The 27,584-nt window shown below is 45.0% G+C and overlaps 1 protein-coding gene across 1 annotated transcript; it reads right to left on the bottom strand.

Annotated features, from left to right (window-relative positions):
• Nucleotides 1-21,829: 21,829 nt before the first annotated feature.
• Nucleotides 21,830-25,947, bottom strand: zfp36l1a (zinc finger protein 36, C3H type-like 1a). The gene is made up of 2 exons (XM_030116720.1): nucleotides 25,746-25,947; nucleotides 21,830-24,593 (listed from the first exon to the last, which is right to left on the bottom strand). Exons 1-2 carry the CDS (start codon nucleotides 25,794-25,796, stop codon nucleotides 23,526-23,528), a joined length of 1,119 nt encoding a protein of 372 aa, XP_029972580.1. The 5' UTR covers nucleotides 25,797-25,947; the 3' UTR covers nucleotides 21,830-23,525.
• Between the last annotated feature and the right edge of the window lie 1,637 nt (nucleotides 25,948-27,584).

Raw genomic sequence — 27,584 nt, 5'->3', positions numbered from 1 at the left:
GAGAATCCTTTAAGTCACCTTTGACATTTCTTTTTTCTCTTCACCTCACAGACATGCTTGCATGACAAACTTATTTTATAATGGACTGTGCACAGCTTCCTATTTAGCTTTATTTAAATCTTACATTGCCTGTATTAGCTTTTCAGCAATAGCTAGCAAAATCTGCTCTCAGCAGCGGAGATTTGAGTTCCCGTCAGCTGTTTTAGAAAATAAAGAATAGAGGGCTGTGTTACAACTGCTGTGATTGGTGATATAAAAATACAATCAAAGTGAAAAGAAAAGCCTATCTTTGTCTTCCACAGTAGAGTATAAATGACCATTTGTTTTAAAGATTACTTACACAGTTTTTTTTTTTATTTTTAATCTGATAATGATCTAATTTACAATGACAGTGTAATTTTTTTCATGACATTCCCATTTAGGTGACAAGATCAGAATTTTTCCACAGTATTGACACAAACTTGGCAACACAAATCGAACTTCAGTTACTTGATTGTATCTCTAAAAACTGTGGAATGATGTGTCTATATGAGGCAAATGTTTACAGGTAGACACTCCCTGCAGGACACAATGTTCACTTCTTATTTAAACATACTGTTGTTACAGCACCAGCTGACTGTACTGACATTGATGTAGAGTAGAAATCGAAAAATACTGGGGCAAACGGGCCGATCGTGCTCACTGAATGCCCACAAACAGCTGCAGAGAGAGAAGTGACCCTGTTTTCTCACCACCTTTGAAAAAGACAGCAGCGTGCTTTCACAAAGGCTACCCCCCCCCCACCCCCACCCCCGTGCATATAATGGCCAATAAAGTAATCATCCTGTTCTTTCTCCATCAGCTTCAGCATGTCTGGTCCCGCCTGAGTGCGGCCCCGCCACGCCGGGAGGACCTGAGGCATGAGGCGCAATCTCGTCCATCAACTCTTATCACGCCTGTCACACGGTGTCTGATGCAAGGCTGCCTTTCGCAATCGCCTTCTGACAAATCAGTGCCGACCGCGGCAGGAGAGTTAAACTTTGACTGTAAAATATTATGAAATTGTTCAAAGAAGCTTATGTAGTTCCTATAAACTTCTTTTATTTAAGCAATCATCACATATTACACCCAAGATGAGGGGTCATTATCTTTTTTATTTTTTTCTCAGCTGAGGGCTACAAAGGAGCCGAGTATCTCGACTGTAATAGTTCCACAGGTCAACCTTAAACAACGACGTCATTTCTATTCAGTTCATGTTTTTAATAAATAAGCACATACTCAAGAATCAAACCTGTTTATTTTTTCGCAAACGACAACAGTGCAAGACACGTCAAGACTGCTGAAGTGGTGGAAATGCATTATATAAACTGAGTTCATACAACCTCAACAGGTCCCTGCAGGCAGTGTGGTGGTGAACCCTCCTCTGGATCGTCTTTTCCACTTGTGATTTCTCACTATTTTGTTTACTGATGTTGAACTGAACATGTTCCTTTTGCTCTTTGCAAGAAAAAAAAATACCTTCAGAGTGTTTCAAAATGCTTTAACTATTACGGCTGATGCACAGAGAGCAATGATTTAAAAGTTCATAAAGAAAATTGAACTGAAAACTGTGAGTGAAGTCTGCAGCAAAGCTACGAGCACATGCTCCTGGTGGTGTTGTTTATCGGTAGAGGTTACTCTGTGTCACGCTGATGACTCATCCTGTGAAAGTTGTGAGCAATTGTTCAGATCACCTCCTTGATAAGATGCACGTAACAAGAACACCCACTGCTGTAGTTTTATGCTCGTATGACCCAGTTCCTCCCAAAACCCTTATATGAATCATCTTCCTTATGACTCCTGAAATTTATTGCATTCCTATTTCAGATAACTTTTAAGACTTCGGGTAGCAGAAGGAAGGGAAAAAAAAAAAAAAACAACCCCTGACCAAACTGAAGGAGCATGTCACAGCAGTCTCGCTTTCTGTTTCTATTTGAACTCTTCCAGCTTCAATCTTGGGTCGAGTCCTCAGTCCCTTCAGGCCGAGCTCCGGCTGCTGGAATGAGGCGGCTTCACTTCCGATGGTGAAGTGCATTTTCACGTCAAATTTCAACACTGCTGCACTATGACCTCTGGGTTTGTGTCAGTCAGTCACGGTGCTCGGCCCTGCAGGGAGAGAGCGCTGCAGGAAACATCTCCCAGAATGCAGATACGGTTCAAAAGTCACGTTTCAAGAGTATAAAACATACATTTTGCAGCTGCAGTGTTGTTTGCACGCTGTAATTTTATTATTTTAATATGTCACCATCAACCTCAAAGTAGAACACTATTCCAGAAAGCGTTATATGGAGATTAGTTTACAGTATTACATGGAAAACTACACAGCAGGTCCTGGCGGCGTGCAGAAACACGTCGGCCTTCCACAGCAGATCTGCTCCGCTCTCCGCACGGGCGGGAGTCGGCCCGTGCCTCCCCATCCTGATCCCAGACGCAGGCCTGTAGCGGCCTGTCTGAAACCAGACCACCTTTACGGGGCAGGAGAAAATAGCTCAGGGTGTGTGCGCACTGCAGGCAGGGCCGGGCCCATCCCGGCCTGAGCCAGGCAGCTCTGCTGGCTTTGATGGCAGCAGCGCAGATCAGAAGAGTGAAAGGAGACACTGATGGGAGGTGTTGTCGCGGAGAATACCCCCACGGGCAGGTTCAAACCGCAGTCACTCCTCTTTCATACCGTTTCAGAGGAAAAGGCATCCTGAAACGTGCAGAACGAGACTCACAAATCCGTGTCAAACTCCACGGCATAAACTTATTGATTAACTTGGACGCTTCACACACCGCCACACCCCCCCCAGAGAGGGTGTTCACACTTACAGCTGTTTCTGCAAGTCGGTCCGTCTTATCTCGGGGGCTGTTTGCGTCTGCATGTTTACGCCTTCCTCTTCATTGGAACTGATGTCAAGATGAATTGGATTTGTTTATCTTTTCTGGCGTCGTCCTCTGACTTCACTCCCCTTTCGCTGAGCTTGTTTTCGAGACAGAAGGGTTTAGGAGCAAAGAGGCAGATGAGTAAAACATGTGCAGCCCGCTGCACGCAGAACATCTCGACAGCTTTATTAATACACGTTACCATAAATAAATACGCTTCTCAAACATCCTGGCACCAGTACTTACTAGCTCGCAATTCTTTAAAACTTCACAAAAAAAAGCTTCGGAGAGTTAAGATATGATTTATCGTGGTTATGTTTTGACTACCTGGTGTAACTAAGTAAGTTTCGGACAATGTTTTAAGGTGGTTAGTTAAGAGTGAATCTGATGAGATGCAACAAGCTGCTGGTTTCCAGACCTCTGGAGATAAGGCGTGTTTTCATTTATCTTATTTTTTTACCGTTTTATTCAAACAGATTTCCAACAAGATGAAAGAGAATAAAAAATCCATTTCAAACAAAAACATGTGATATCTATACTTTCTTTTTTTCTAACATTTGTCTCGTTTGCAGATGTTGCATGCCTTTGGGGACATCCACAGAATAATACACTGAATATATTTTATATGCTGAGGATATGATCAAGTTACATTCAGGCTAAACAAGGTTATCCAGTTATCAGATACCTATTATTTACTGTATGAAATGTTATCCTGTCTCAAGATCCTACAATATGCTCTGGGGTAAAGGGTATTGTGGCTGGTCTCAAGTATGTATTTAATTTTAAATATTTAGTTTGCCTTGTACCTCCTGACCAGAGCTGAAGATATTTTTCTGTGGAAAAGTGCTTCATGATTAGACCGAAAACCTTACAACAAACAACCTTCTAAGGTTCTGTAATAACCTAAACATGCTTTTGTAGTCTTATTGAACGGAATCTTTTGGTTTTGCAATTTTCTTGCATGAGGTTTGCAGTTGTTCAAGCCCCCAATCCCAGATGACTCTTAGTAAAAGCAGGTTACACCCTGAACAGATCTGCAGTCCATCACAGGGCAAAAAAAGACAAACAGTCACACTCTCAACCACATCAGCTGCTAATTTGGGCCTCGATGGACTGGAACTGCCATTGTTTTCTTTATTGTACAGGACTTAGATTGTGGTGTATGTGGAAAAACTGTCAGCACATGTGATCCAGATGATGGTGCAGTAAATGGACACTTCACTGGAGAGTGCTGCATTAGTGAGCGGCTCGCTGGAATCCTTCTCCTGCATAATTATTTACTGTCTGTAGTGCACGTTTGTTACCCAGCTTTTCAGAAAGGTTGTGTCGTCAATGTCTTGTAGAGCAGATTGTATTGTATATTTGTATGTATCCGTCGTCGTCTTCGTTCTTGAGGACGACAAGTTCAAGCAGAGCTCTGCTGTTCATATTACTTTTCCTTTATTGGCCAATAGCCGGTTGACCTCTGACTCTGTGTTCACACTGCGAGTCTCTAACTTGACGGGTTGTTCGGTCGGTCGTGGCCACATGTGGACGGAGCTGGAGAGGCTCCAGCGTGTCGATTGTGGGAGTGAAGTAAGTTCTGAATGAAACAGCTGCTTTTCTTACCTCTTTACATAACATTACTTATCCAAAATTGCAGGGCATTTTATTTTGGGAGCTCCATTCAGAATAATTATTTAGACTCTTAAAGAAGAAGTAAAACAAACCAAAAAAAAAAAAAGAGTTGAAGGTAGTTGCTAAAATGTATGTTTATTTACTCGGTAACATGCCGCCCATAAAAAAATCCTGCAGTTTGTCAAAGAAAAGCTGTAAACATCTTATGAAAACATTGTAATCACTGTCTTGCGTTGCTCCGTGGGTCATAAACAGTCCTGCAGTGGCTTGTTGAATGGGGTTACTGTCTCTAACACTGAGGTTACGCCAAATAATTGTCTTCATGTGTAAAAGCATTGATTCAGGTTAACTTCAGGGTTTTCGTTTTCACATTCAAATGTGTCCCGGATGTCCTCCAGGAGGACGCGAGCTTTGAAGGTAGGGGGCTCGAGCACAGGCCATATAAAAGGTAATACTCTTGTGTACCCCTCTGGACATCATTGACTCTCAGCATGTCCCCTGAACCCCCAGGCAAGGGTGGCAAAGGTCGAGGGTCACAGAGGTTAGGAGTGATCTCCTCGCTCTTCCCCTGGAGGGACAGACATAACATAGCACGTCTCTATTTTTAACTGTTTGTAACCTTCCTTTTTTTTCTTGCAAGGATCCTACATGTTGCCACACTTCCCTTAAAGTCGCTGCAAAAGGTGTGTGTGTGCGTGAGTGTGTGTGTGTGTGTGTGTGTGTGTAATGATAGATAATAGCAGTTTTGAGTTTGGCAGTGTGTTTGTGAGTGATTACACCTTTGTGTGTTTGAGTGTGTGTGTGTAAGAGAGAGAGAGAGAGAGAGCGAGCTTGGTGGAAAAAGAAGTGTGTAGTTTGATGAAGTGACTGTCTAATTGCACAGAGCCTCGCTGTGTGGCATGTAAGATTGTTCTTCCCCTGTGGCCTGAGGTCTCCTGCAGTGAGGATGTATGTGAGAGAGACTGCACGTGTGTGTGTGTGTGTGTGTTTGTGTGTGTGACTGTGATGAATTTCAACTGCTTGCTTCAAGTCTTGGCAGGCTGCCGAGGCACCAGGGACCCAGTGAACCATATTTCATGCTCACTCAGACAAAAAAAAGGAAAAAAAACACCGTATATTTTTTACCTTTATGTGGTTGTCTTAGTGCTATAGTCCATTAGAGCAGTGGTGTGTGCATGTGTGTGTATGTGTGTGTGTGTGCTGAATGAGAGCATTTGAGAGAGATGATGGAGAAAACTGCAGAGACTCCACGCTCGCTGCTCCACAATGGCTCGCATTGTTCTCCTGCTATAATCAGAGCGGACATGGAACTTGGCCTGGAGACCAAGAGGTCTCTGCAGCCCTGGACACAGCTGCTGCAGCTCAGAATCACACCAAATCCTGGATTGGAAAGCGAACAACAGGGCTGTAGGTGGTGCGGGGACATTGGATTGAGTTTTCATTTAAAAGGTGAACGGGTTTCTGTGTTGTTTAAAAGGAGGGGTAGTAATTTGCCCTTATTTGTAAAAGTAGTATTGCAGGTTCAAATCAGGCCAAATGACTTCCAGGTCTCTCAACAATCCATTTTCATAATCTCTTCCTACTGGACACTATAAAAACTGTTGATACGTGAAAGCTGTGATTGTCTGCATATGGAATCTCTGTGGGGTTTCTGTGTGTGTAGACACCTTCCAGCACACAACACATGGAAGCATCTTGGCAAATCCGAAAGATTAAACACTTTGATTGTCATGTTTGGAAAATAGGCTTTTGTTTCTTTGGGTGTTTGTGATAATTTGCTGCAGAACCTAGACCTCTAAGTTGTTGCTGAATATCTGATCTGTACAGTGGGAGGGAAAATGGCAGCTCATGCAGTTGTGGCATCTGTTTCTGGCTCAAAACGAAAGGAATCCGCTGATTGGCTAAGTAATCCCAGAGAGTTTAGCATCTACTCTCATTTTCCCCTCTGAGAGTAAATAAGAAGAATAATTTGTGACTTTAGTGTAACGACTGAAAGCAGGGGGGAGTTTTCTGAGCTAAAAGCATGAGCGAAGGCAGTTCCAAACCTTCAGTTAAGAATGCCTTGCCTTCTGTGAGTTTCAACAAACAAACATTTGTTTATTTCCTCGATGCAGGAACTCTGTTTGGCTGCAAACTTCATCATAGCAGGACTCATTTTTCATCCAACAGCAGATTGAAGAATCTCCATATTCTTTAGGATGTTAAGAATGTTATTGGTGAGCTAGTGGTTAGTACTCTCTCATCACGGTGATTTGAGTCCTTGCTGGGCCTTTCAGTGAGTTTGAGTCTGCTCCCAGTGTGTGTGTGTGTGTGTGTGTGTGAGTTTTCACCATGTCCACCAGTCTCATACGATCCATGATGGATTATTAGCTTTAAATAAATGTTATCTTACCTGTCCTGTTTGCATGTTGTCATTGAATCTCGGTTGTTTTGTTGCTTCTTCCTCTTGCCGTCGTGAGTCCATAAATCCAACTGATGTAACTTCGGCTTAACCCCGTGTGTCACAGCAACACTATGTGTGTGTGTTATTGAGACAAACCGAATGGAACGGAGTGGTTAAAACCAAGCAAAGAGCTTCTTTCCCATGTTTTTCTGGTGGCGCTTGAAGACAGTTAGATCATGTCTAAGCTGAGCTTATGGCTTCCTGGAATGATGATTTAACCCTGTGATGGCCATGTTGTAAACTTTAAAACTCTTCTATACTTTCTAATATAGTTTGCTCTCTTATAATGAGGAAAAAAAATACATACATGCGGACAAAATTACCATTTCCAGAACAGCCTTCATGGTTGCACACTCCGCAACAGCTCCCACTACAAGCTGTCTGCAAATTGTCTAAAGATATCTTGTAATTAGAGGGAAGTACAGTCACATTTCCGTCTGTGGTCCTTTCCCCTTGTTTACTTTTTGATGTTAACATCAACACTTTAAAGTTGTTTGTTTCATACTTCTAGAGGATCTGAACCCTTCGGGTTACCAAGCAGTTAAACTATATTATATAAATTTTTGTGGTTGTTAGTCTTTGACATCGTTTATCACATTCCTGGTTCTATGAGTGAAGCAAGAAACTGTTCGACAAACATGATTCTGTGATCAGTTCCCTTTTTTTCTACACAGTAAAGTAACATCACCTGCTTGGCACTAGGTTGTAGAGACCTGATTTCTAATAAAAATGCTCAAATACCGTGACTGATTCTTGGCGGTCTCTGCCTCGAGTAAGTAGGTCTTCCCTTCAGGTCCTTTTTTTTTTTTTTTGCATGTATGCTTTCCACTGCATGCAGGTTTTGAACGAGATTGGCCCGATGAAAGATTTGGCTTTCAGCAACGGCGTGAAAAAACATGGTGTCACTCTAACAACACCTCAACACCTTTTCGGCCCGTGCTTTTCCACCATAATTCAGGAGGGGTTTCTGTCGGAGCAGCATTTCTTTAAGTGAGTCTCAAGTCTAAGTCCATTTACCACAGTGGAGCACAGAAAAAAAACACAACTGTGACTAATAAGCCAGTGGTAGAGCACACAGGGAGCGGGTGTTCAAAGTTTTATAAGATTAGACCACAAGTTCTCTGAGGAGAGTCGTCTAATAAGAGGCTTATGATGGGCCAGGAGTCTCCCAGGGGTCCAACCATGTTAATGATACAGCTCTGTGTCTCTCTTTCTCGCCCTCCGTCTCTCTTTTATGGAGACCCGGGAGCTGCGCTGGTGTTTCAGTTTGGTTTTTTTTAATGCGAGTCAGTTTCTGGGGCTTGTTTGTGCGAGGTGTGAGATTTATTCCTTTGGACGGCGGTTTGGTTTTTCCAGCAAGTTTGTTTTAGCTCTTTCATGTTTTGTGTAACAATAAAGGTGTTTAAGAAATTAAATTCTTTATTTTTTCTTTCCAGCAGCCGGCTGCAAGGAGGCCGAATCGAGCCCCTGGCTGGTGAGTCAGTGTTTCCACAGAGCTGCTACTTGCCCTTCTGGATCTGGCGAGACCTGGCATGGAGCCGCTGTTTTACACCAGCCAGGTCAGGCCAGCGGACAATCCATGGCACATGTTTTGTGTGTGTGTTAAAAAAAAAAAAAAAAAAAACAAGCTTGACATTTGGAGAATTTTTTTCTTTTTTGTTGAGTTACACAAGAATAAATGTCATATCCATATTCCCTGTACTGGACTGTGGCGAGGAGCTGAACTTCTTGGTTTACTATAAGAATCTTCAACCTGCTTAAACACTGTATTTACATGGCCGTTTGTCAAAGTACCTATGGGAAAGACACTGAATTCCAAATGATTTTGCAAGTCAATCTATAGAAATTCAGGAAACATTTATTTGCCAGAGCATCGTCTTTTCCAGACACAGCCGAGATCATAAGACCATCCAAATCAGTAAAACAAAGCACATCGCCTTATCTTCCACGCCGTCGGAGCATTCCTCCAGTCTCTTTATTTATGAGGTAATGCAAAGCGTTTGCTACTCCGCTCACAACTGTTTCTGCCATTGGAAAACGCCAGGAAAGGCCCAGCAGTAACTCAGGAGATCCGTGTCACGGTATGCCTGATTCCACCGAGAAACTTCCAAGAATTAATCACCAGGATTACTAATGTGTGTTATATAAAGATGCGTGAAGGAGGGCCCTGTCAGCTGCCGCCGCTGCCGTGTCTCCTGTGTGCGTCTGAGCATTTATGTCGCCCGTGTAACGGTCTTCATTTTTTCGCGCACTCATGAGGGGGACCGTCTCATGCGGCTTGTCGGCAGCGTGTTAAGCTGTAATAGTTGCACCATAACTTCTCCAAATTGATTTGATTCTGGGCTGTGTTTGTCTTGGCTGAGGCCTGTTTTTGTGGTTGTGGTCTGAGAGTGGAAAGCATGGGGCAAGGAAGAAGGAAGGAGGAGGAGGAGGAGGAGGAGGAGGAGGGGATGCTGGAAAGACCATGGGGAAAGACGGAGAAGAGGGTGGTATTCAGAGCATTATGTAAGACTTCAAACAGGTCCAGTCTGGCGAGGAGTGTTGATGTGAGAGTTGTGGGCCCCCTGGGTCAGGTGGCCTCTCACATAGCCGTCCATATGGTCCGCATTTCCCCTTATTGCCTCCGCCCTTCGTCTAATTGCCAGGTAATGTATCGTCGCCCAAGCCGATCTTCCCTTCCGTCACTGTTATTCTTCTCCGTTATTAATGGAGGACGCGCTGGCGTGGCGGCGACGGCGGTGAAGGTGATAGTGGCTCCGGGTTTGGCACCGTGCCACGGAGAGGCCCCGACACTGACACTTTATACAGCGGCAGGTTTCACCAAGGTGTTCATTTCGGGAGCGTCTCCCCCGCTTCCCTTTCTTCCCCCCTTGGCGGCGGAGTGTAAATCAAAGCGGAGGCTGATACAGGAGCCCTGATTCAATCTGACTGTTACAACCTACACCCTACCAGACAGTTGTCCCATACATATGGCAGCACACACACACACACACACACACACACATGCTGCATGTTTGCGTCCACACAGGCGGTGTGTACATGTGTCCTCCAGCATTCATCACTCCACCTCTCACCATGTAATCTTACAGCGCAGGTCTTTCCTTCGCTGTTCCGCTCCGAACCAGCCAGGCAGCTTATTTTACAGCCTCCCCGCTCGAGCCGCTGCTAAGTATAACAATACACTCGCAGACATATGTTTGTCATAAACTGGAAGGCCCGAAATTACATTGCAATCGTTTACACTTTGAACAAGGTTCAAAAAGAATCATTGTACACCACATTTAATCATGCGCCCAGCTAAATGCTCACAATTCTCCAGTGATTTTCCACTGCTGCCGGACAGTGGAAGCCTAACTACAGCAACACAACACGGGCCAATCAACCTAAGTAGGCCTTTTAGTAGCAGTAAATGCCAAACCCTGTTTGTTATGCCTCACAGGCCAAGTTTCTCCCCGCAGTGAGTCCATGTATGGGCCTGGAACTTCGCTACATCCAGGTTGTGTGTTAAATGAGCGGGTACAGGCATGACAGTAGCAACACAAGCCCAGCTGAATCTAGCAAGCTTTAGCGAGGGGGAAATGTATGTCCATAGGATTTTTGCTCACATCCTGTGTGACGGATCAAGCCAGCATTACCGTCTGGTGCACATGGAAGAGCTCAATTACATAACTTAAGACTTTCATTAGCCTCTCTGCTCCATTGAGTTCTCTGGGAAAAGTCCAGATGTGACTTCATGAAGGACCCTCTCTATGCCGAGCCTGTTCGCTCTGTTCCGCTATGCCCCCGTCACCCCCTCCTTCGCCACCCTCGCAGCTGTAAGCACTCAGAGGAAAGCAGGGAGCGAGGGGAGGTAGACTCACAGCTTTATTAAAAAAAAAAAAAAAAAAAGAGTCAGACACCCCATAGACCCCACAATCTCCCTTCAAAACAGTTCCAGCCCCACCCGGGCCAGACCTATAGTCCCCCCTCTCCCCCATAGGTCTTCTAAAGTAGGCCAATAAGTCTTCTAGCATGTGGCCGCCCTGTCAGCCCGAGGTGGCTGACTAGACAGGCTGCTGCTCCAGGCGCAAGGGCAGGAAGTGGGAGCCGGCCAGGAGACGCTCTGTGAGAGGCTGCCCGGGTAAACAACCCTCCCCCTGCCGCACACACGCTCATACACGCTTGTATGTGTTTATACGCTCGGACCCATTCAGATGTGTTTACATCTGGCACACGCAAACAAACGCGTTTTCATGCTGTTGAAGGACTTTACATTGACTTGCAGTCGTTTTCTGAGGACTCACTGTAAGCTCAAACATAACTGCTCTCACGTTGGGCTGTTTTCACACCAGTGCTGTCTACTTCAAGTAGACCACAGTTCATCCACTGAGTGCTTTTTCAGTACTGATGCACTCCTTTTGTGTTACATACCAACACGCTGGATGTACACGAAAACTTTTGTGAAAACTTTTCAGTGTGAAAAGTGAACCAGATGAGGGTTTTTTTTTTTTGTATTTTTTTTTTGCCATTCCCCCGCTGTGAAGAACCATCCATCCATCTTCTCTACTGTTTATCCTGTTCAGGGTCATGGAGCACTGGAAGCAATCCCAGCCTACTGTGGGTGAGGGCAAGATAGATTTACCTCAAAGTGAACCTCATCCAAACCTTAAAACGTGTTTTCAACTTGACAATTATGGATTTATTTCATTGTGATGTTGTTGATTTTACCACAGAGATTACATCCCCATGGTCCAGAGTGAGGTCATGTTGAGGTCCCTATTAGTGGAGACTCGTATGAACAAGAATACACACACACAAATACACACACATATCGGGCGCTCATGGTTTCCAGAGACTTTTCATTGACTCATATTGTATTGCTCTTCTTGGAGACCAAAGTGCTTGGGTTGGCCTCTGAAAACTGAACCTTTACCTGAGTTTAAGTTCTAAACATGTCTTCATTTAATGGGTTCCCTTAAGAGAACACACACACACTCACACACACACAGACACACACACACGCAGGCAGGCAGGCAGACAGGATGCGTCACCTCCAGAAACTCAACCTTTACTGGGAAGCCCTATAAAAGTCAGTCGTCCTGTATTACTGTTCATATCACGATGCTTTATAGATGAACCTCATTTATTTCAAGCTTTGGGTTTGGCTCAAACCGCAGTTCCCTTTCAAGACTGGAAACTGGAAAATGTTAAGAGACTTCTAATGAAATTAATGTCTGCGTTGTTTGATGGCGTGTGTGCAGGGCATGCATTTGTACAGCTGCGTGCACACCACAGTGGGATGCCATGCCAAAGTCCTATTGCCAAAATAACAAGCCCCCCCCCCCCCCCCACCACAAAAAAAAAGGGGTCATGTGTGCTAACCATGGCTGTTTGAAATCCAAGTCTCCTGATTGTGTTACTTTATGTCATGAGTATTGAGGCGGTGGTGGTTTTCCAGAGCCGGCAGCTGCTTGTGTGACTGTGTGTTTCTGGGAAGACGGCGGACACAGGTGGGGAACTGGCGATGGCTGTGATTTACCGAAAGCTGTTCTGCCTCGCACTCGCATTGTGCTGCAGCCTTCCTCCGGACCCGGGCCTCCTCCAGCACATCAACCCTCCCCCCCACCACCCACTCCTCTGTTATTCTGTGTCTGATAACAATGATGCCTGATTCTCAGTGGAAAACCCACATGAGCTTCCTTCAGAGAACCACTTTATTGTTTCCCGGCAAACCGCTGTTGTACTTCTTTTAATTTTTCCCAAATTTTTTGCAGAATTTAACAGTGAAACTCAGTTTAAGACAGTTTAAGAGGCCTGTTGTAGGATGTGTTTTCAAACTCAAACGTCAAAGTCAAAATGAGCTTTAATGACAATTTTAAGCATTAAACAAAATATATGGAGCATTTTCATGATGGGATTGGCTCAATATATTTTGATTTCATGGCTGTTTAATTATTCGAACAGTGCAGTGAGTGAGTGTTACAGATGGTGCTAAGAAGTCTACAAACGTGTGACACACTGGTGAATCTTCTCTGTGGTGTAGAAATCCTGGAGGCTACCGTCATGACTAATATATTGACTCAAAGCTCGATTTGTCTGTCTGGCAGATTTGGATTGTTTTGAGAGACATTATAAACAATGTAAGAGTTATGATGATTGGTATGCAATCCAAAAACCTGTGAGTGGGGTTAAAAGGGGTTTAAAATGGGGACCCTAAATATCCAGTACAACATCTGTTTCTAGTACAAAAGATGGCGAGACCAGGGGTGTCAAGACCTTTTAATTCAGCGGCCAATTACAGCCCACTTTCATCTTGACTGGTAAAATAGTGCTGTGATAACCTTCAAGTTCACACGTTTTCTTTGTTGTGCCGCAGAGTGTGCATGATGAAAATGTGTATATTTTCACAAAAGCAAACAAGTACGACCAAAAGTCAATTTTAATGATACCTTCTGGTACAAAATATAGGTAAATGTGCAAAATAATCACCAACGTTTCAGCTCAAGGCCTCAGTGCTGTGTTGCATCTGTTACTCTGAAGAACCCTCTTGAGTTGTTCAAACTTTATTTCAAGCCGCAAGAAATCGAAATGCCGCTGAATTCATGTCTTTAGCTGCACAAACAAGGAAATAAAAGTGGCAAAACACCAAGCCCCTTATTGACTCAACTTATCTTTTTCAAAAAGGCTTCCTTTTTAAAGAAAAGTTCACACACGGTTTAATTTGCCATTTAATCTACAATAAACCTGTTAGTCAAACTGCCGTCAAAAGCCCCAGATAATTCTTCACACTGTGGAGGTGGCACTGAGTATAATGCGGAGCACTCCAGTGCTCCACCTCGCTCTTTCAGACATGTAAACAAGTTTTTCCGACTCATAAGCCAGGTGCCAAAACATACACCTCCGGCCTATTATATCGCGCTCGCTTGTTACTGGAGCCCATTCGCACGTCTGCACAACAGTTCTGTATGATTACGTGACGGGCGGCTTATATCGCGCCTGATTCATGCTTATGAGTTTAAGATGAAGTGATAGGAATGTAAAAATACACTGAAGTAGTCATTTGTAACTTTCTCAACACGTGTTAGAGTAGAAGAGTAAAATATGTAAGACTACAGTCATAGCAGCAACAACCTGGTGTACTTATTTCTGGCTTCAGCTTCTGATATCTTGCCTCATAGAAGTCATTTTATCATGAGTGCATCTCTAAACTGTCACACCTGAAGACTAAAGGCACGGGGTGTGTGGTCGATGACTGACTCAGATCTCGGTTTCACCTCTCCGGTCCGCAGTTCTGAACCCAGTCGACGAATAATAAACTGAATTTGACTCAACTGTTTATCAGCTGCCGACAAAGTTTACAAAAAGTCTCCAGCAGAAATGCGTCTGTCACCGTTGATGTAGTAATATCCTGACACCGCCATTACTCAAGGCGCCCGCTCTAATCCGCCTTTCCTCTCTGCCTGTGCGAGCGCGTGTTGCAGCAGGTTAGCAGGTGAGGCCGGGGAGCGAGTATGGGACGGGAGCGGGCCGAACAGGTTTCAGGTCGGGCCTTATCGCGATGGAAGACTTCGCCTTGGGAAATCTGAGCGGCAGTCACACGCCGAACAATCAGCGTCGCTGTTTTTACAGCTAAATTCCTCAATCTGAGAGGGAACCCAGCATCGACTGCTCAGTGTGTGTCTATGCTTGAGCTCAAACATGCATGCACGTCTGTGTGTGTGTGTGTGTTTGTATGTGTGTGCGCGCGTCCCACTGTGTTCTCTTTTTTAGTGAGTGGGTGTGAGATCTGTGGTTTCTCACAGTCAGTTCTTATCTTCGTCTCTCTGAGCCTCAGCCAGCAGATCATTGTGAAATACACACACACACACACACACACACACACACACACACACACACACACACACACACACACACACACACACGTTAAAAGATACAGAGTTCACTTTTAACTATTCGCTAACCTCCCAAGGCCAGATATCTAGGGCTTGTTTACAGTTCAAACAGAAAAAAATGATACAGCCATGGTTATATTAGTGGGAGAGTGACCTAGCTCCAGTCTCTGTCAGTCTTTCTTTCCTCTTTCTTTGTCCATCTGTCACCGGTTTTTATACTTCTGCAGCCTCGAAGCAGCGTGTGCCTTATCGCTCTCGTTTTCGATTCGCCCGTCACCGTCCTGTGAGTCCACTGGAGCGGTAGATCGCAGATAAGAGGCGATCATTTGTGCATAGCGCGCAGACTTGGCCTCGATACAAGACGGAGCAAGGACTTCCTGAAAATAAACCTATCGCTGATGTCATCTTCTGTCTGCTCGTACTTGTTAAAGTCATGAGTGACTCAGAGTAGCAGGTTAGTCAACTGTGCTGGTCTATCACGGGCCACTGCGTATCTGTAGGTGGCACAGGTGGAGGAGTGTGTTTATTTCTTAATGTGTGTGTGTGTGTGTGTGTGTGTGTGTGTGTGTGTGTGTGTGTGTGCGTGCGTGTGTGCATGTGTGTGTCGAGGCCTTATAAATCAGCACTGGATGTGTGAGAAACTGAAAAACCGTATTCGAGAAGTGTAAAAGTCGAGCGACTTTTCCAGTTTCTCACCAGAGGAAACAGATGCTGCGAAACAAAACCGAGAATCATGTGTGAGGAAACGTGCTGCTTTTGGCTTCGGCACGGTTCACCGACTTCAGGCTAACCTCATTTGCCGTAGTGCATCACTCACAGAGAAGAGTTAGAAAGCTGTGTTCCCTCTGTTCCAAGTGAGCTGTGAAAACTCTTCTCTAGCTGTTGCCTTTACTTCCAACATTTCAAAATAATTATCTGTTGCTTCTACGGAGAATCAAAGCAAGTGAAGGCAGCAGTTATCGATAGTGAAGGTGGAAAATGGAAGTTTCAAATGGAAATGAATCTTCATAAAACGTCCATCCTTGTTGGTTTGTTGTTTTTTTTAGAGCATAGTTTCCACTTGACATTAATTATAGTACAAGTTGAGTCATGATCTGTGTCATTGCTGGTAATTAAACTGGTTCATTCATACTGACAGATATAGTGTTACAATAACAGTAGTTATAGTGAATGAGTGAGTGAGAGACCCCACCATCACCATTAAAGCTTCAAGACACCTTAAAAAGGTATTTTGTGTGAGTTTACGTGTGTGCGTGTGTGTTTTGATGTGCCTCTGAGCAACCCTACTTGCTGTATTCGCTCAGTTTATTTGTCCAATTTGGAATTGATATTAACATTTTAGGCAGATTTACTGCTTCCTCTTCCAAATAAGGAGAGTCTGGATCCCAACATGGAGTGATTGCATGTGTATGAAACACTCCTTCCTTTATTATTTCCCTCTCTTTCTTGCCTGGTGTGCCATTTTCGGGCCAAAATGTTCTTTTTTGAAATGAAGGCTCTGTGTGTATAATGACAGCAGGCTAAAGTTGCGTGAGAGGAAGCAAGTAGAAACAGCTCTGTATTCAGGGGTCATGAGCAAAGCAGGTCAGGAACCACTGGTTTAGATAATCAGGCTAAGCTTTAGACTTCTTTACAACATGTTTGATGACCTGTGTAGCAGCGATGTCTTTCCCACATCTTCCAGGTGTGCACAGGCTCACTGAAAACAAAACGTCCACGCCACAAAGTACAAGCTGTGTGCAGTTCAGCAGTAACTGGAAATGCAGGATTACTGCTTTTCTGCCTCTCCTCTTTCATTGGGCCGTGATGCTTGGAGTCATGAGACAGGAAGAGTTAAGTGGTTCAGCACTCAGGAGGCCTGAATGTGTGACTCACTCGGCCCAGTGGACCAGAAACCCAAAGCACAACAGTGTCAGGTTCGGGACGGGCTCTCCCATTGGCCGGTTCTCATCTCCCGTTTCCTCCATGCCAGCCTGGCTCGTTAGGAAAAAGTCATCACTTGTCCATTAGCGCGGGGCTCACCGAGTTTTTAGTGGCTTTGTGTTTGTTTTTCTGTCACACGAAGGAGTGGAAGGGTGTGTTTCCACAACCTGTCAGACAACCATCACCAGACCTGTCCTGTGAAGCGTCCTCGCCTCTCTGCTCCCCTGCTCGACACATATGTGTTTTCTCCTCCTTTCTGTCACAGGTCAAGGGTTGCCATTTAGCCCCGGGGAAGAAAAGCACATGTGACACAGGATCCAGGCGAGGCTAATGGTCATTACCCAGTGAGCAGTGTGTCAATAGCCTCAGTCGGCCAGATAAGCGCACTACAGAGCGATCGGATTAAACCCACAGGATCAGGGTGTGTTTGGGACTGTTGTCTTTGTTGATCTGCAGTCAGTTTCAGTGTGACACATTATGTCTGTAAACCTACAAAGATAAAGCTTTCATTTGCTGCAGGCAACAGAGACAACTGCAAAAGCATGAGGCTACCTGTGCAGCCTGATCACAGACAGCATTTAAAAGCATACACGCAGGACATTTTGATCTGAAGTATCTAAATCAGTCTAGCCATCATCTACACTTCTTTGCCTAAATAAGGGGTGATGTGGGAGGTGTGATGAGTAAAGGACAGGTCGCTGGTTCATCACAGGACATGGATCAGTAAAATGCAAACGTTCAGACTCCTTATTGCTGTCCTTCATCGTATCGGCACACTCAAGTATCTAAGAAATGTGTCTCCACATGTGATCCAGATGAGATGCAGTCAATGTACACTTTGCTGGACAAGCACTGTTAAATTTAAAGCAGCAAGCAGCACAAACGCTGGAATTTTCCATTGTCATTGTAGATCTGCATGCATATGTGCAGAGGAACTACTGACTGGGAATGCCGCACGCTTCACGAAAGTTGCATTTTCCAGGTAAACACGGAGGACATGTAAACTAAGATAATTTTCAGTGACTTGAAAAACACACTGAAAGCTTACTGCGTGTGGTTTTTGCCTATGGGAGGACGTCAGTGTGCCTTTAGAAAACCTACACATTCACAGACAGAAGACGCACACTCCTCACAGAAACGCCACCAAGCCCAGGTTTGAGTGTCGTCGTGGGGCGAAGGTGCTAACCACCTCGCCACCATGCGTGCCACTTTATTTTGACACCAGAATTATTCAAATCGATCTCGGGGCTGCAGAGACGTACTCATTTCATTGACTAAAGAGTAGGTTTTGTTTCAAACTGTTAAACTGTGTTGAAGGTAATGTTGTTTTTCATATATTTAAGTAGTGGGTGTTCCACTTTCTCTGTCACTCACTGTCAGTAATCTGGATTGTTTTGTACTCAGAGGGTAAACTTCCCAAACAGTGCAATACCTACACTGCAGGCTGATAATAGTCAGGAAGAGATTAGAGGTGGGATGAGAAAGTCCCTTGTTAACACAAATTATAAAACACATCCCCATCATTAAGTTAAGAATTTCAGTATTTATAAAAACAGAGAGTCTCCCTCTCAGCTCCTTCTCCCTGTGAAGTCGTCAAATCAGACCCAGCCAGAGAGGATGACTGTGTGTTTTCACTGTATGTAGGTGGGAGGGGACCTTTCAGCGGCAGCGTCTGGGTTACGAGTCTGTCCAGTTCCAGCGGGGTCAAAGGTCGGAGCGCCAAGACAGACATGTCTGGTTGAGGTATGTTTTAACAAGGGAGCGGAGCTAAGCCAGCATAGCGATCATATGCTGGGTGTCATTCAGAAAACCCTAAATTAGGGTAAATGTCAAAATGTGGTTTTATGCCTGACTGTAATGGCCAGTTAGTCACCGCTCTGCATTTTACTCACCAATCTGGGTTTTTTGCAAAACACATGTGTCATTGTTACTATTTTCTGCACTTTGTTTTTTTGCAGATTAAGTAAACAAGATGTACTATGCTAATTAGAGTTTTACAGGTACTCCGATGCATATTTTGTTGCAATTTGCCTTGTTTCTTGTACTCCAGAGGTGATAAACATACAGCCTGAGCTAATAAGTCAGTGATGCAGCAGTGAAAGCTACATCCACTTTAGCATTTGGCTGAAACGTTCAACTTCTTCAGGTTTTGTTTGAAATTGCATATAAACTGTTTCAATTCATGTGTTTATGTTTTACTAAAGTGGCCCCGTTCGATCAGATCCAGCTGAACATTGAACACTGCCGTCACTCCCACTACACCTGTGACCCCGCAGCGACATGCAGGCATGGCGGCACGGCCGCAGCTACCCCGCTCTCAGCTGTGAGCCCAGATAAGAGACAGTCAGCACATCAGCACTATTTGCTCTCCTCTTTGTCAAACAAGGAGGCAAAGCTTCCTCTGATAACACAATTACAAAGAGTACACGCTGCTGCGCCGTCTTGCTCAACGGCGCGGGTTAAAGGTGAGTGGAGATTGGCTGACTGAGAGTAGATCGACACGCCGGCGTTATGCAGGAAGCCATGTGCAAAGCAGAGGTTTGATCTGTGTCAGTTCGCCGTTCTCTGTATTGGAAAGTAACCTGCGATGAAGTCACGGAAGGGTGCTTTTTTTTTTTTCCTTTTCTTTTCTTTTTCTCTCGATATATTAAAGAAGAAACGACCCCCTCCATCCGCCACCATCGCAGGTTCAGAAACCCACTTCCTGGTGCCTCATCTCAAGGTGCCTCTGCACAGACCGCACAAACAGGAAACAGCCCTCTTTCGTGTGCCACAAGCTGCAAGCTCAAAGTGTGAAGCACGAAAAGAAAGGTGTGATCGCGTCACCTGGCTGAGCCCGAGAAGCCTTCAAAATGCATTTCTCCTGCTCTGATCTTACTGAAACTCAACATGTTGAACAGTTTTAAAGAGCTGATTCAGCTCTCCGTTTGAACTTCTCTTAATATCAAGAGTTTCGGAGTTCACCACAATGTTGGTATTTTTGTTTGCTAAAGTCCTTTCGAAAGACATTTATTATAGACTTTTTATGTTCCAATAACATTAAATCTAGTAGATTTTTGAGGCGTTGGCGTAAGAACAGATCTAATCTGGACGACATGTCAGCAAAATCAGGTCTCTGAAGCAATTCTCGTGAGGGTAAAAATGTAAAAGAATATTTGTTCCGTTAATAGGATGTGGTTTGCATAAATTCAAATGGTACATTTATCTTTCACTCTGGTGAAAGATGAACCAGAAGCATCGATGAAGAAGTGCTCTACATTCGCAGCTGCTTTCAGTTCAATAGCCCTCACCAGATAAACCTCACAGGACCATTTTAGAAACATGACATTTTGTACAATACTCAGTTCTTGCTGACTGGTTTTCAGTTTTGCTTTGCTTTTTTTTCCCCCAACCTGTTTTCCATCCTACTTTTTTGGTATGCACTTGATGTGAAATCAGGTTTGCAGCAGGCTGGAAGTCGATCACAGACGGGTCGGTGGGAGGGAGCAGAAAAGGAACAAGACAAGAATCTCCAAGGCCCAGACTCTCCGCAGTAAAGCAACAAGGAGGCCTCCACGGGTCAGCTGCGGCGGGTCAGCACCCCTCATTGTATGGAGGGAAGGGAGTTCCTGTCCCAGCTCTTTTTTTGCAATCGGAGAGAATATAAACATGGACAGACGGAAGTGTCCGCAGAGCGAGGAAAAGCAGAAGTGCTGCGGATGTTGAGAGCATGAAGGGGGAAGCAACAGAATGTTGTTACTGAAATCAAATATGCCTCTGCTTGCATTAATGGTCAAACAGAGATTGTCATCTGCATTTATTCTCCATGTAAAAATATATCCGATCAACCACGCAGAGCACTGTTTCAAATACAACATCACCAAATCAGCCTCAACAATCTCTGACTCAACTGTTTATCCGGTTTTTAAACACAAATACACAGACACACACATTGATTAGTGCGCATGTCCCTAACCTCGGGCTCAGCGATCAGGCCGTAACCTCAGCCAGTCTCCTTTTTATTCTTGGAAACGTTTTGGGTTACAGCACCCTCTGATCAATACTTCAGCTGAAACCAGGTTTGCTAAGTCTTTGTGCAAACCAAACGTGCTCGATCAGACTTTGATTATCGCCAGGTCAATACCCCGAGCTGCTGTCTGCGCCGCTCGCCAATCAACTTCTACCACAGTGAAACTCCCATTGGGACAGCATGGCCAGGTGCACATCCGTTAAACACTTTTTTCATATGATGTCAGGGTCAGGGTTTCTGGCATGATTTTGCTATGTAAACAGTGCATAATTTTTCATGTTTAAAATGTGTATATGCATTGATGTTGAGCCAACAATGAAATGTTAAGATCTTGCATTAGGAGCAACTTCTTACTGGCAAATGAATAATAAACTTGTCCTGGAAAACAACTATATTCCCAAAAGCTGCCAAAACAAGTTAAAAGTTGTAGTTGCACACAACTTAGAGTATTTCTTCACCTGACTTTATGGCATGAAGTGTGATTTGAGAGCTTCTTGTGCAGTTTCATGCATTGGAATGCTTAAATCTGTCTGACTTCCCACTGCAACTCTTGCACACAACTCATTAACACAGTTTAACTTTTCCAAAAATATGGGGTTTATTGACTTAACTGCAATCAATACTTACAAAAAAAGAGAAAAAAACAGGTTTCCATAGCAACTCACAAAATTACTGTAGTGAAAACAAACATGGCTGAAAAAATACATTCAACAGTTTTTACTTTCTTTGTGTCAAAATCTGTCCACCTCTTCCAAACACTTGAAGGCAACACAGAGCGAGTGACTATAAAAAAAAAAAAGAAAAGAAAAGAAACTAATTATCCTCCATTATCAAATATATAAAAGGCCCAAGAGGCCTTAGCTACCTGGAATGTATTCAACGAGGCACTTTCACTGGTCTGAAACGGGGGCCAAGCAAGTGCATCAAGCATCCAATCGAATCCAAAGAAAATAAACTTTTCCTCAACCCATTTGGTCACAGCTATTGCTTGTATTAAGAGACTGGGGTGTGAGAATCTAGTGAAGAAAAGACATTTTAACAGAACCAGTCCTCCTGACTTGGATTTTTGTTTTTTTTTTTCCTTTAAACTTAAACAACCCTTTTACAACTACCATCAAACCCATGTACAGTGAAAATGCTTCTCTTCAGAGATCCGAGAAAAAAAAAATAAACACTACTGAATGTAATAACAGTTAGCTACTGTTACTGTCAGATTATTGTACTGTGGAGAGGGAAACATCAGGAACGAATAGATCAGATGGCATTGCAGTCCAATAAGAGGGAGTAAGAAAAAAGTACAATAAATAATCAAAACGCAAAACTTTTTTTTTTTTGCATTTTTTGCTTTAAATTAAGTTTCATTTTGACAAAGTGTAGTTGCAGAACAAAAGTCATTGAAGTACAATATATTAAACTGTGAAAAAAGGAAAACTGACAAAAACGTCTTCACAATCTTTAGATTAATATGGAAGATCATAATTTAACATAAAAGAAAATATATTCTATTGTTCATTATCCAGATAAATACAAAAACAAAATTAACAAAAAATGCATATGATCACCAATAAATATGTTCTGATAAGTTAAATAAGCAGTGACACGCAAACCTTCTGTCTGGAAAGTTTCTCAAATAATAATAACCGTAATAATAACATTAATAAAAAATAATTATCAAATGAAGAAAGCAAAAAAAAAAAAGAAGGGATGTAATGAGTACAGAGTGCTCCTCGGAGCAGCTTCTAAAGAGGGGGGAGAAGTAAAGTAAAATAGCTTGGAGATCCGATCTCGTCAAGTCGTAGGACGAACAACTGCACCATGGGAATGATGGAAATCCCCAGATCGGCGAGGATCAAGGCGGGGGTGGGAGACGGGTGGGGGAGGCAGGACAGAATCTTACAGGTTTAATGATCAGTTAGATATCGAGATTTCCTTCCCAAAAAAGAAGAGCCAGTGACCAGCAACAGGAGGAGAAAACTCAGGAGGAGGAGGAGGAGGGGACAAAACCAACTTCCAGTTCAAAGTCCTTCCTGCAGACTCACCCAGTTCACAATTACATAAGACGGGGCTTTGAGAAGAACCATGACAAAAAAACAAAACAGTAGTCCATTCACCCTAAACACATGCAGAAACCGCCCCAGGCACTTTTTTTCTTTTTTAAAAACTATTCATATATTTTCAGGGTCTGTTTTTTTTTTCTCTCTCTCCTTTTGTCTTAACTCAGTCTGTAAAAACATCTGCGGTCGAGCTACAGTTACATTAGTGAGCACCCTCTAGCTAGCTCCGGGAGGGGAGGGGGAAGTGGTATCGTCGAGAGGGGGGGGAGGAGGGCATGTGAGGGGGGGGCTAGTGCAACGCACTCCCCTTTCCAAGGCCACTTGTGTTGCTACACATTCAAGAACAAATGAAGAAAAAAAAAAAAAACAAGTGGCACCTGGCAAAACAGTCAATTTCTTGTTCTTGTGATTTTCATTGTTCAATTTCCTCTCCTTTTTTTTTTTTTTTTTGGCACTATGACACATGGCAGGGCGCGTTTTAAAACTTGGATGTGTGGATTAACCAGGATGAAGAGAGAATTTGACTCAGGAAGTTTCCCTTAATTGATTACATCCTTACAATGCTACCGAGGAATTACCGTCAGGTCTGGCGCGAGGGCGGACAGGGAAGCTGCAGAAAACAGGGGGGGGGGGGGGGGGGGGGTGGCAGAGGTAGCGGGGAGTGCCATGTTCTCTTTGTGTCATCAAACTTAAAGTCACTGGGGGGGGGGGGCGGGGGTGCATGCAGTCTAGTCATCAGAGATGGAAAGGCGGCTGAAGATGGGGAGGCGGCGGGTGGTGTCCAGCGTCGGGGACTCCGAGCCACTCAAGCTGCTACCGGAGCTGCTCTGGTAGCCCTCTTGGTCTGACAGAGAGTCTGGGGGGCTGGATGGAGACTCGAACATCTGGGGGGACTCCAACATGGGTCTGAAATAGTAAGGCGTGCCTGTTGGAGAAGGCGGTGCGGGGGTGTTGGGCTCTGTGCCTACAGGACCAGTACTGATGCTCGGCCCGAAAAGGTTGGCCAGCTCCTGGCTGGAGTAGGTGAAAGGGTTACTGCTGGGCCAGTCCGGCACCTCGTCGGGGAAGAACATCGGCGGGGGGGTGACCGAGGTGGGGCTGTCTCTCAGCCCGGCCGAGCTGGAGAAGCCCGCGAAGCTGTAGCTGTGCTGCAGGCGGGGCCTCTCCATCTTGCTGGACGAGCTGAGGGCGGAGGACTGCTGCGGAGGCCCGCGGCGCTCCTCGGCGTTGTGGATGAAGTGGCACCGGGGCCCGTACGGGCAGAAGCCGATGGTGTGGAAGGTGCGGCACAGCTCGGTTTTGTATTTGGGATGGCGGCTCAGGCTGCGCAGTTCGTGGATCCCGTGAGCAAACTGGCACTTGTCGCCATACTTGCAGGAGCCGTTCTCCTCGAAGGGCCTGCAAAGCTCCGTCTTGTAACGGCTGGAGTTCACTTGGCCCAGGCCGCCGGTGGGACTGGCGGGGCCCAGGCACTTGTTGATGGGCCTCTCGCCCGTCTCGGAGAAGGAGCGGTCCCGCAGGCGGTTCTCCTTGTTGCTGCTGGCATTGCCAACCCCTGAGATGAGTGAGGAGTGGTCCGCTGGCTTCAGGGTGTTCAGGAACTGGTTCTGGCTGAACTTGGTGCTGCTGACAGAGTGCCGCCGCTGGTACACGCCTCCCACCGACGGAGACCCCACCGCCTTCCTGTCCAGCAGGGCTCCGGCGGGGCTGGAGATGGGCACGTTGGTGCCAGTGCAAGGGACAGACATGGGATGGGGGGCACCCAGGTTGTTGTTGTAGTTGAGCAGTTTGTGGTTCTGCAAGACAACAAAACAAAAACAAAACAGGTTATTACAGCAGATTCTGAGGAGCCGTTTGGTTAAAACGGCCAAAAAAAAACCCCACAGCTCCTCCTGCATGACTGTGTTCTTTTTGGCTCTGAAAACATGAGCGGATACAGGCCTATAGAACAGCAGCTGGTTTGGCAAGTTGCCCTTGTTGGGAGGAATGTGTGCCTGTTTAGTAAATGGAGCAGCAGCAGCAGCAGCAGCACATGAGAGGCCTGTGGGCTGCTAGTGGCTACAAAGAGGCTGCATCGTTTGAAAGATAATGAAAGTGCCAAAGCATCCTGATGGATTACAAAGGAAACCTGACCTGCCTCACAATGAACTCTCCCAAAAAAAAAAAAAAAAAAAAACTAGCGGGAGATGCAGTTTAATCACCGACTTTTAAGCTCCATGTGAGCGAAAGTCAGCAGACAAGCAAAGCTGCAACTTCAGCGAAGACAGAGATCAACGATCAAGTCCGAAACTTTTAAAACGAGCCACGACACAAGGGATATTAAGGTTAAACGCTGTTAATGATGTGAACAGTTTTATGAGGACAAAGAGTGCGCTAAAGCCAGACAAATCTGGTGAATGATTAGCGAGCATGTGGCAGCTTTGTGCGAGCAGAGCATTAAAAGTGGCGCAAAACGAAAAAACCGCCCTCATTAAAATAAAGCAGCAGCCACGAATAAACCCGGAGACAAACTTTTAAAACGAGCTTTTTTTTTTTTTTTGCCCGGTGAAAAGTTCAGTAATCGGGCCAAGCGAGGCCGTAAACGTTAAAGTTAGCTGATGTGGCACATGTTGCGCACGGACGGCCAGGAAAGGAAAAAAAAAGTTCTCAAATCCGACAAAACGCTTGCAAATTCACGCAAACTGTGCGCCGCGGCGCGCTCCGGAGACGCTCCTTTTAAACAAACAAAAAAAAAAAAAAACACCCGGACAGAGCTTAGAGAGACACAACAGAGGAAATAAGAGGGAGAAACATCAACAACAAACAAACAAGTGGAGGCAGGAAAGGCACGGCGGCGTCCGGAGGGGCGGCAGAGGGCCGCGGCGCGCGCGGATCGTCATTCCTCCACAGCGGCTAACGGGCTAACCGGCCACAGCACCAGAAGCATGGGGGGAAAGTTCTCAAGCTACCTTGTTCATAACTTCGAAGTCGAAGAAAGGCGGCACCACGGCTGTGGTCATCTTTGCAGCGACTGGACTCAAGTCAAAAGTAGAAAAAAAAAAAAACAAAAACAAAAAAATAATAAATAAATAAACCCCAAACTGTGCTTGTTAGAAAGTTGCGCAGGTCTGCTGAGCTCCTGTGTATTTTGGACCCTGCAGACTCCCCCTCTCTGCCCTGCTCCAGCCCCGACATTTGCTTTATAATCCTTTTGCAGGAGGAGCCTCAAGCCGCTGGGCGTTAACTTTCAGTAACTTTTTCCCCCCTCCCTCCCTCCTTCCCTCCATCCCTCCTTCCTCTTTTGCGGAGACAAACTTGCATTGGTTTGTCATTTGTTAGAGATTACTACACTGCAGGACGCGCGGCTAATGCCTAAAAGTTGTCCGGCCTTTATTTAGGAACATCACCATTGGACAAAAAGTTTAAAAAGTTTATCCTAAAGTGTTTTCCCTAAGTTTCTAAGAACAGGGGAAACTTTGAGATCCTGTGGAAAAAAGTTGTTTTATACTTGTATCTGCAAGGAATCTTTTGAACAATCCACATAAACGCATATTAAATCCGTTTATGTTGAATTCCTGCAGCAGAAACTTGCTCCTCTCTGTCTTTCTTCTGGAAGTGTAATCCTTCAGCAGACTGCAGTTGTTTACTGGGAGGTGATGCATTTTCCTCGGGGTTTCTGCTACCATCCTCTGCTCTGTAATTAATTTACTCTTAATTGCTGGACTGGAGCGTCACTTGTGGGACTTTCCGGTGAATTCAGAGCTTTTAACTCTTTCCCCACCACAGTCATTCCGCCACAAACCCCCTCCCCTCTCTCTGTTGTTCTCTTTTTTACCACACTCCACCGGTTTATTCTTCATTTCAACAGGTAGGAGACAACCTGATACGCCGGTGATCTCACCAGATCCCACCACAGTCAGTCACAGAAGGCCCCGGGTCTGCAGAGAGTGAAACCTATACAAATCTATTGTGGCCCATCTTCCTCCTTCCTCCCGCCCTCTAAATCCATGACAGAGCAGCCATGGGCCATGCCGAGCGTTAATGTCAGGGTTAGGGTTGCAATAGAAAAGGAGGGGAAGGGGGGGAAAAAAAGAAAAAAGAAAGACAGGGGTTGGAGGGGGAGGAAGGAGGGAGAAGAAAAGAAGTTGTTAACAAAAAAAAAAAAGGGCAGGAGTTGGAGGAGGGGGGTGATGGCGTGAGGGGGAGATTTATGGGGGACGTTTATTACTACACAGCACTGCCCCGGGGAGGTGAGGGAAGAGGGGTGGGGAAAGAGAGGCAAAACATTCCCTTTCCCCTTCCTCTTCTTTGCCTATACAGGAGCCACGCAGGGGGGTGGAGGGCTTTGTCTCTCTGCTTACAGGCAGGGGAGGCTGTTTGTGCTCTGAAATGTTGAATTTGGTTAAAATGGAAAAAAAAAAAAAAAAAGGCCTGAACGCAGCGCAGCCTCGATTTGTTCCTTCAGCAGCTAAAGCGTTATCTTCCCTGGCTGCGCATGAAGAGCCCGAGATATGAGCTGAACGCAAACACGTCTACTGGACTCTGTCAAAGCGAGCGGCCAGGGTGTGTGTTTTAACATAAAAAGAGTTTTACGAGCGAGCCGGGGCTGTGTAGAGCAATCTCCCCCTGGAGTGTTTTCACAGACGACAGGGTGGGATGACAGACTCGCTGGAAATCACGTCTGCAGTTCAAAGGCCCTGTCACTGATTGATTAAGTGGATCAGATCGATTGTCTCCCTTTGAGGGATAAATACAGCAGGGAGGCAGGAGGGGGAATCACAGCACACACGCACACACACACAAAAAAA

This window comes from Salarias fasciatus, chromosome 19, assembly GCF_902148845.1.
Source record: "Salarias fasciatus chromosome 19, fSalaFa1.1, whole genome shotgun sequence".
Lineage (NCBI taxonomy): Eukaryota > Metazoa > Chordata > Actinopteri > Blenniiformes > Blenniidae > Salarias > Salarias fasciatus.
The sequence above is the reverse complement of the archived record's forward strand: the minus strand, read 5'-3'. Positions and strand labels throughout refer to the sequence as shown.

What these genes read in the sequence shown, in the direction of transcription:
- zfp36l1a (XM_030116720.1), bottom strand. Translation starts at nt 25,796, where the DNA reads ATGACCACAGCCGTGGTGCCGCCTTTCTTCGACTTCGAAGTTATGAAC. An exon ending in ACTTCGAAGTTATGAACAAG is followed by an intron (nt 24,594 to 25,745) that starts GTAGCTTGAGAA and finishes GTTGTCTTGCAG; the next exon opens with AACCACAAACTGCTCAACTA.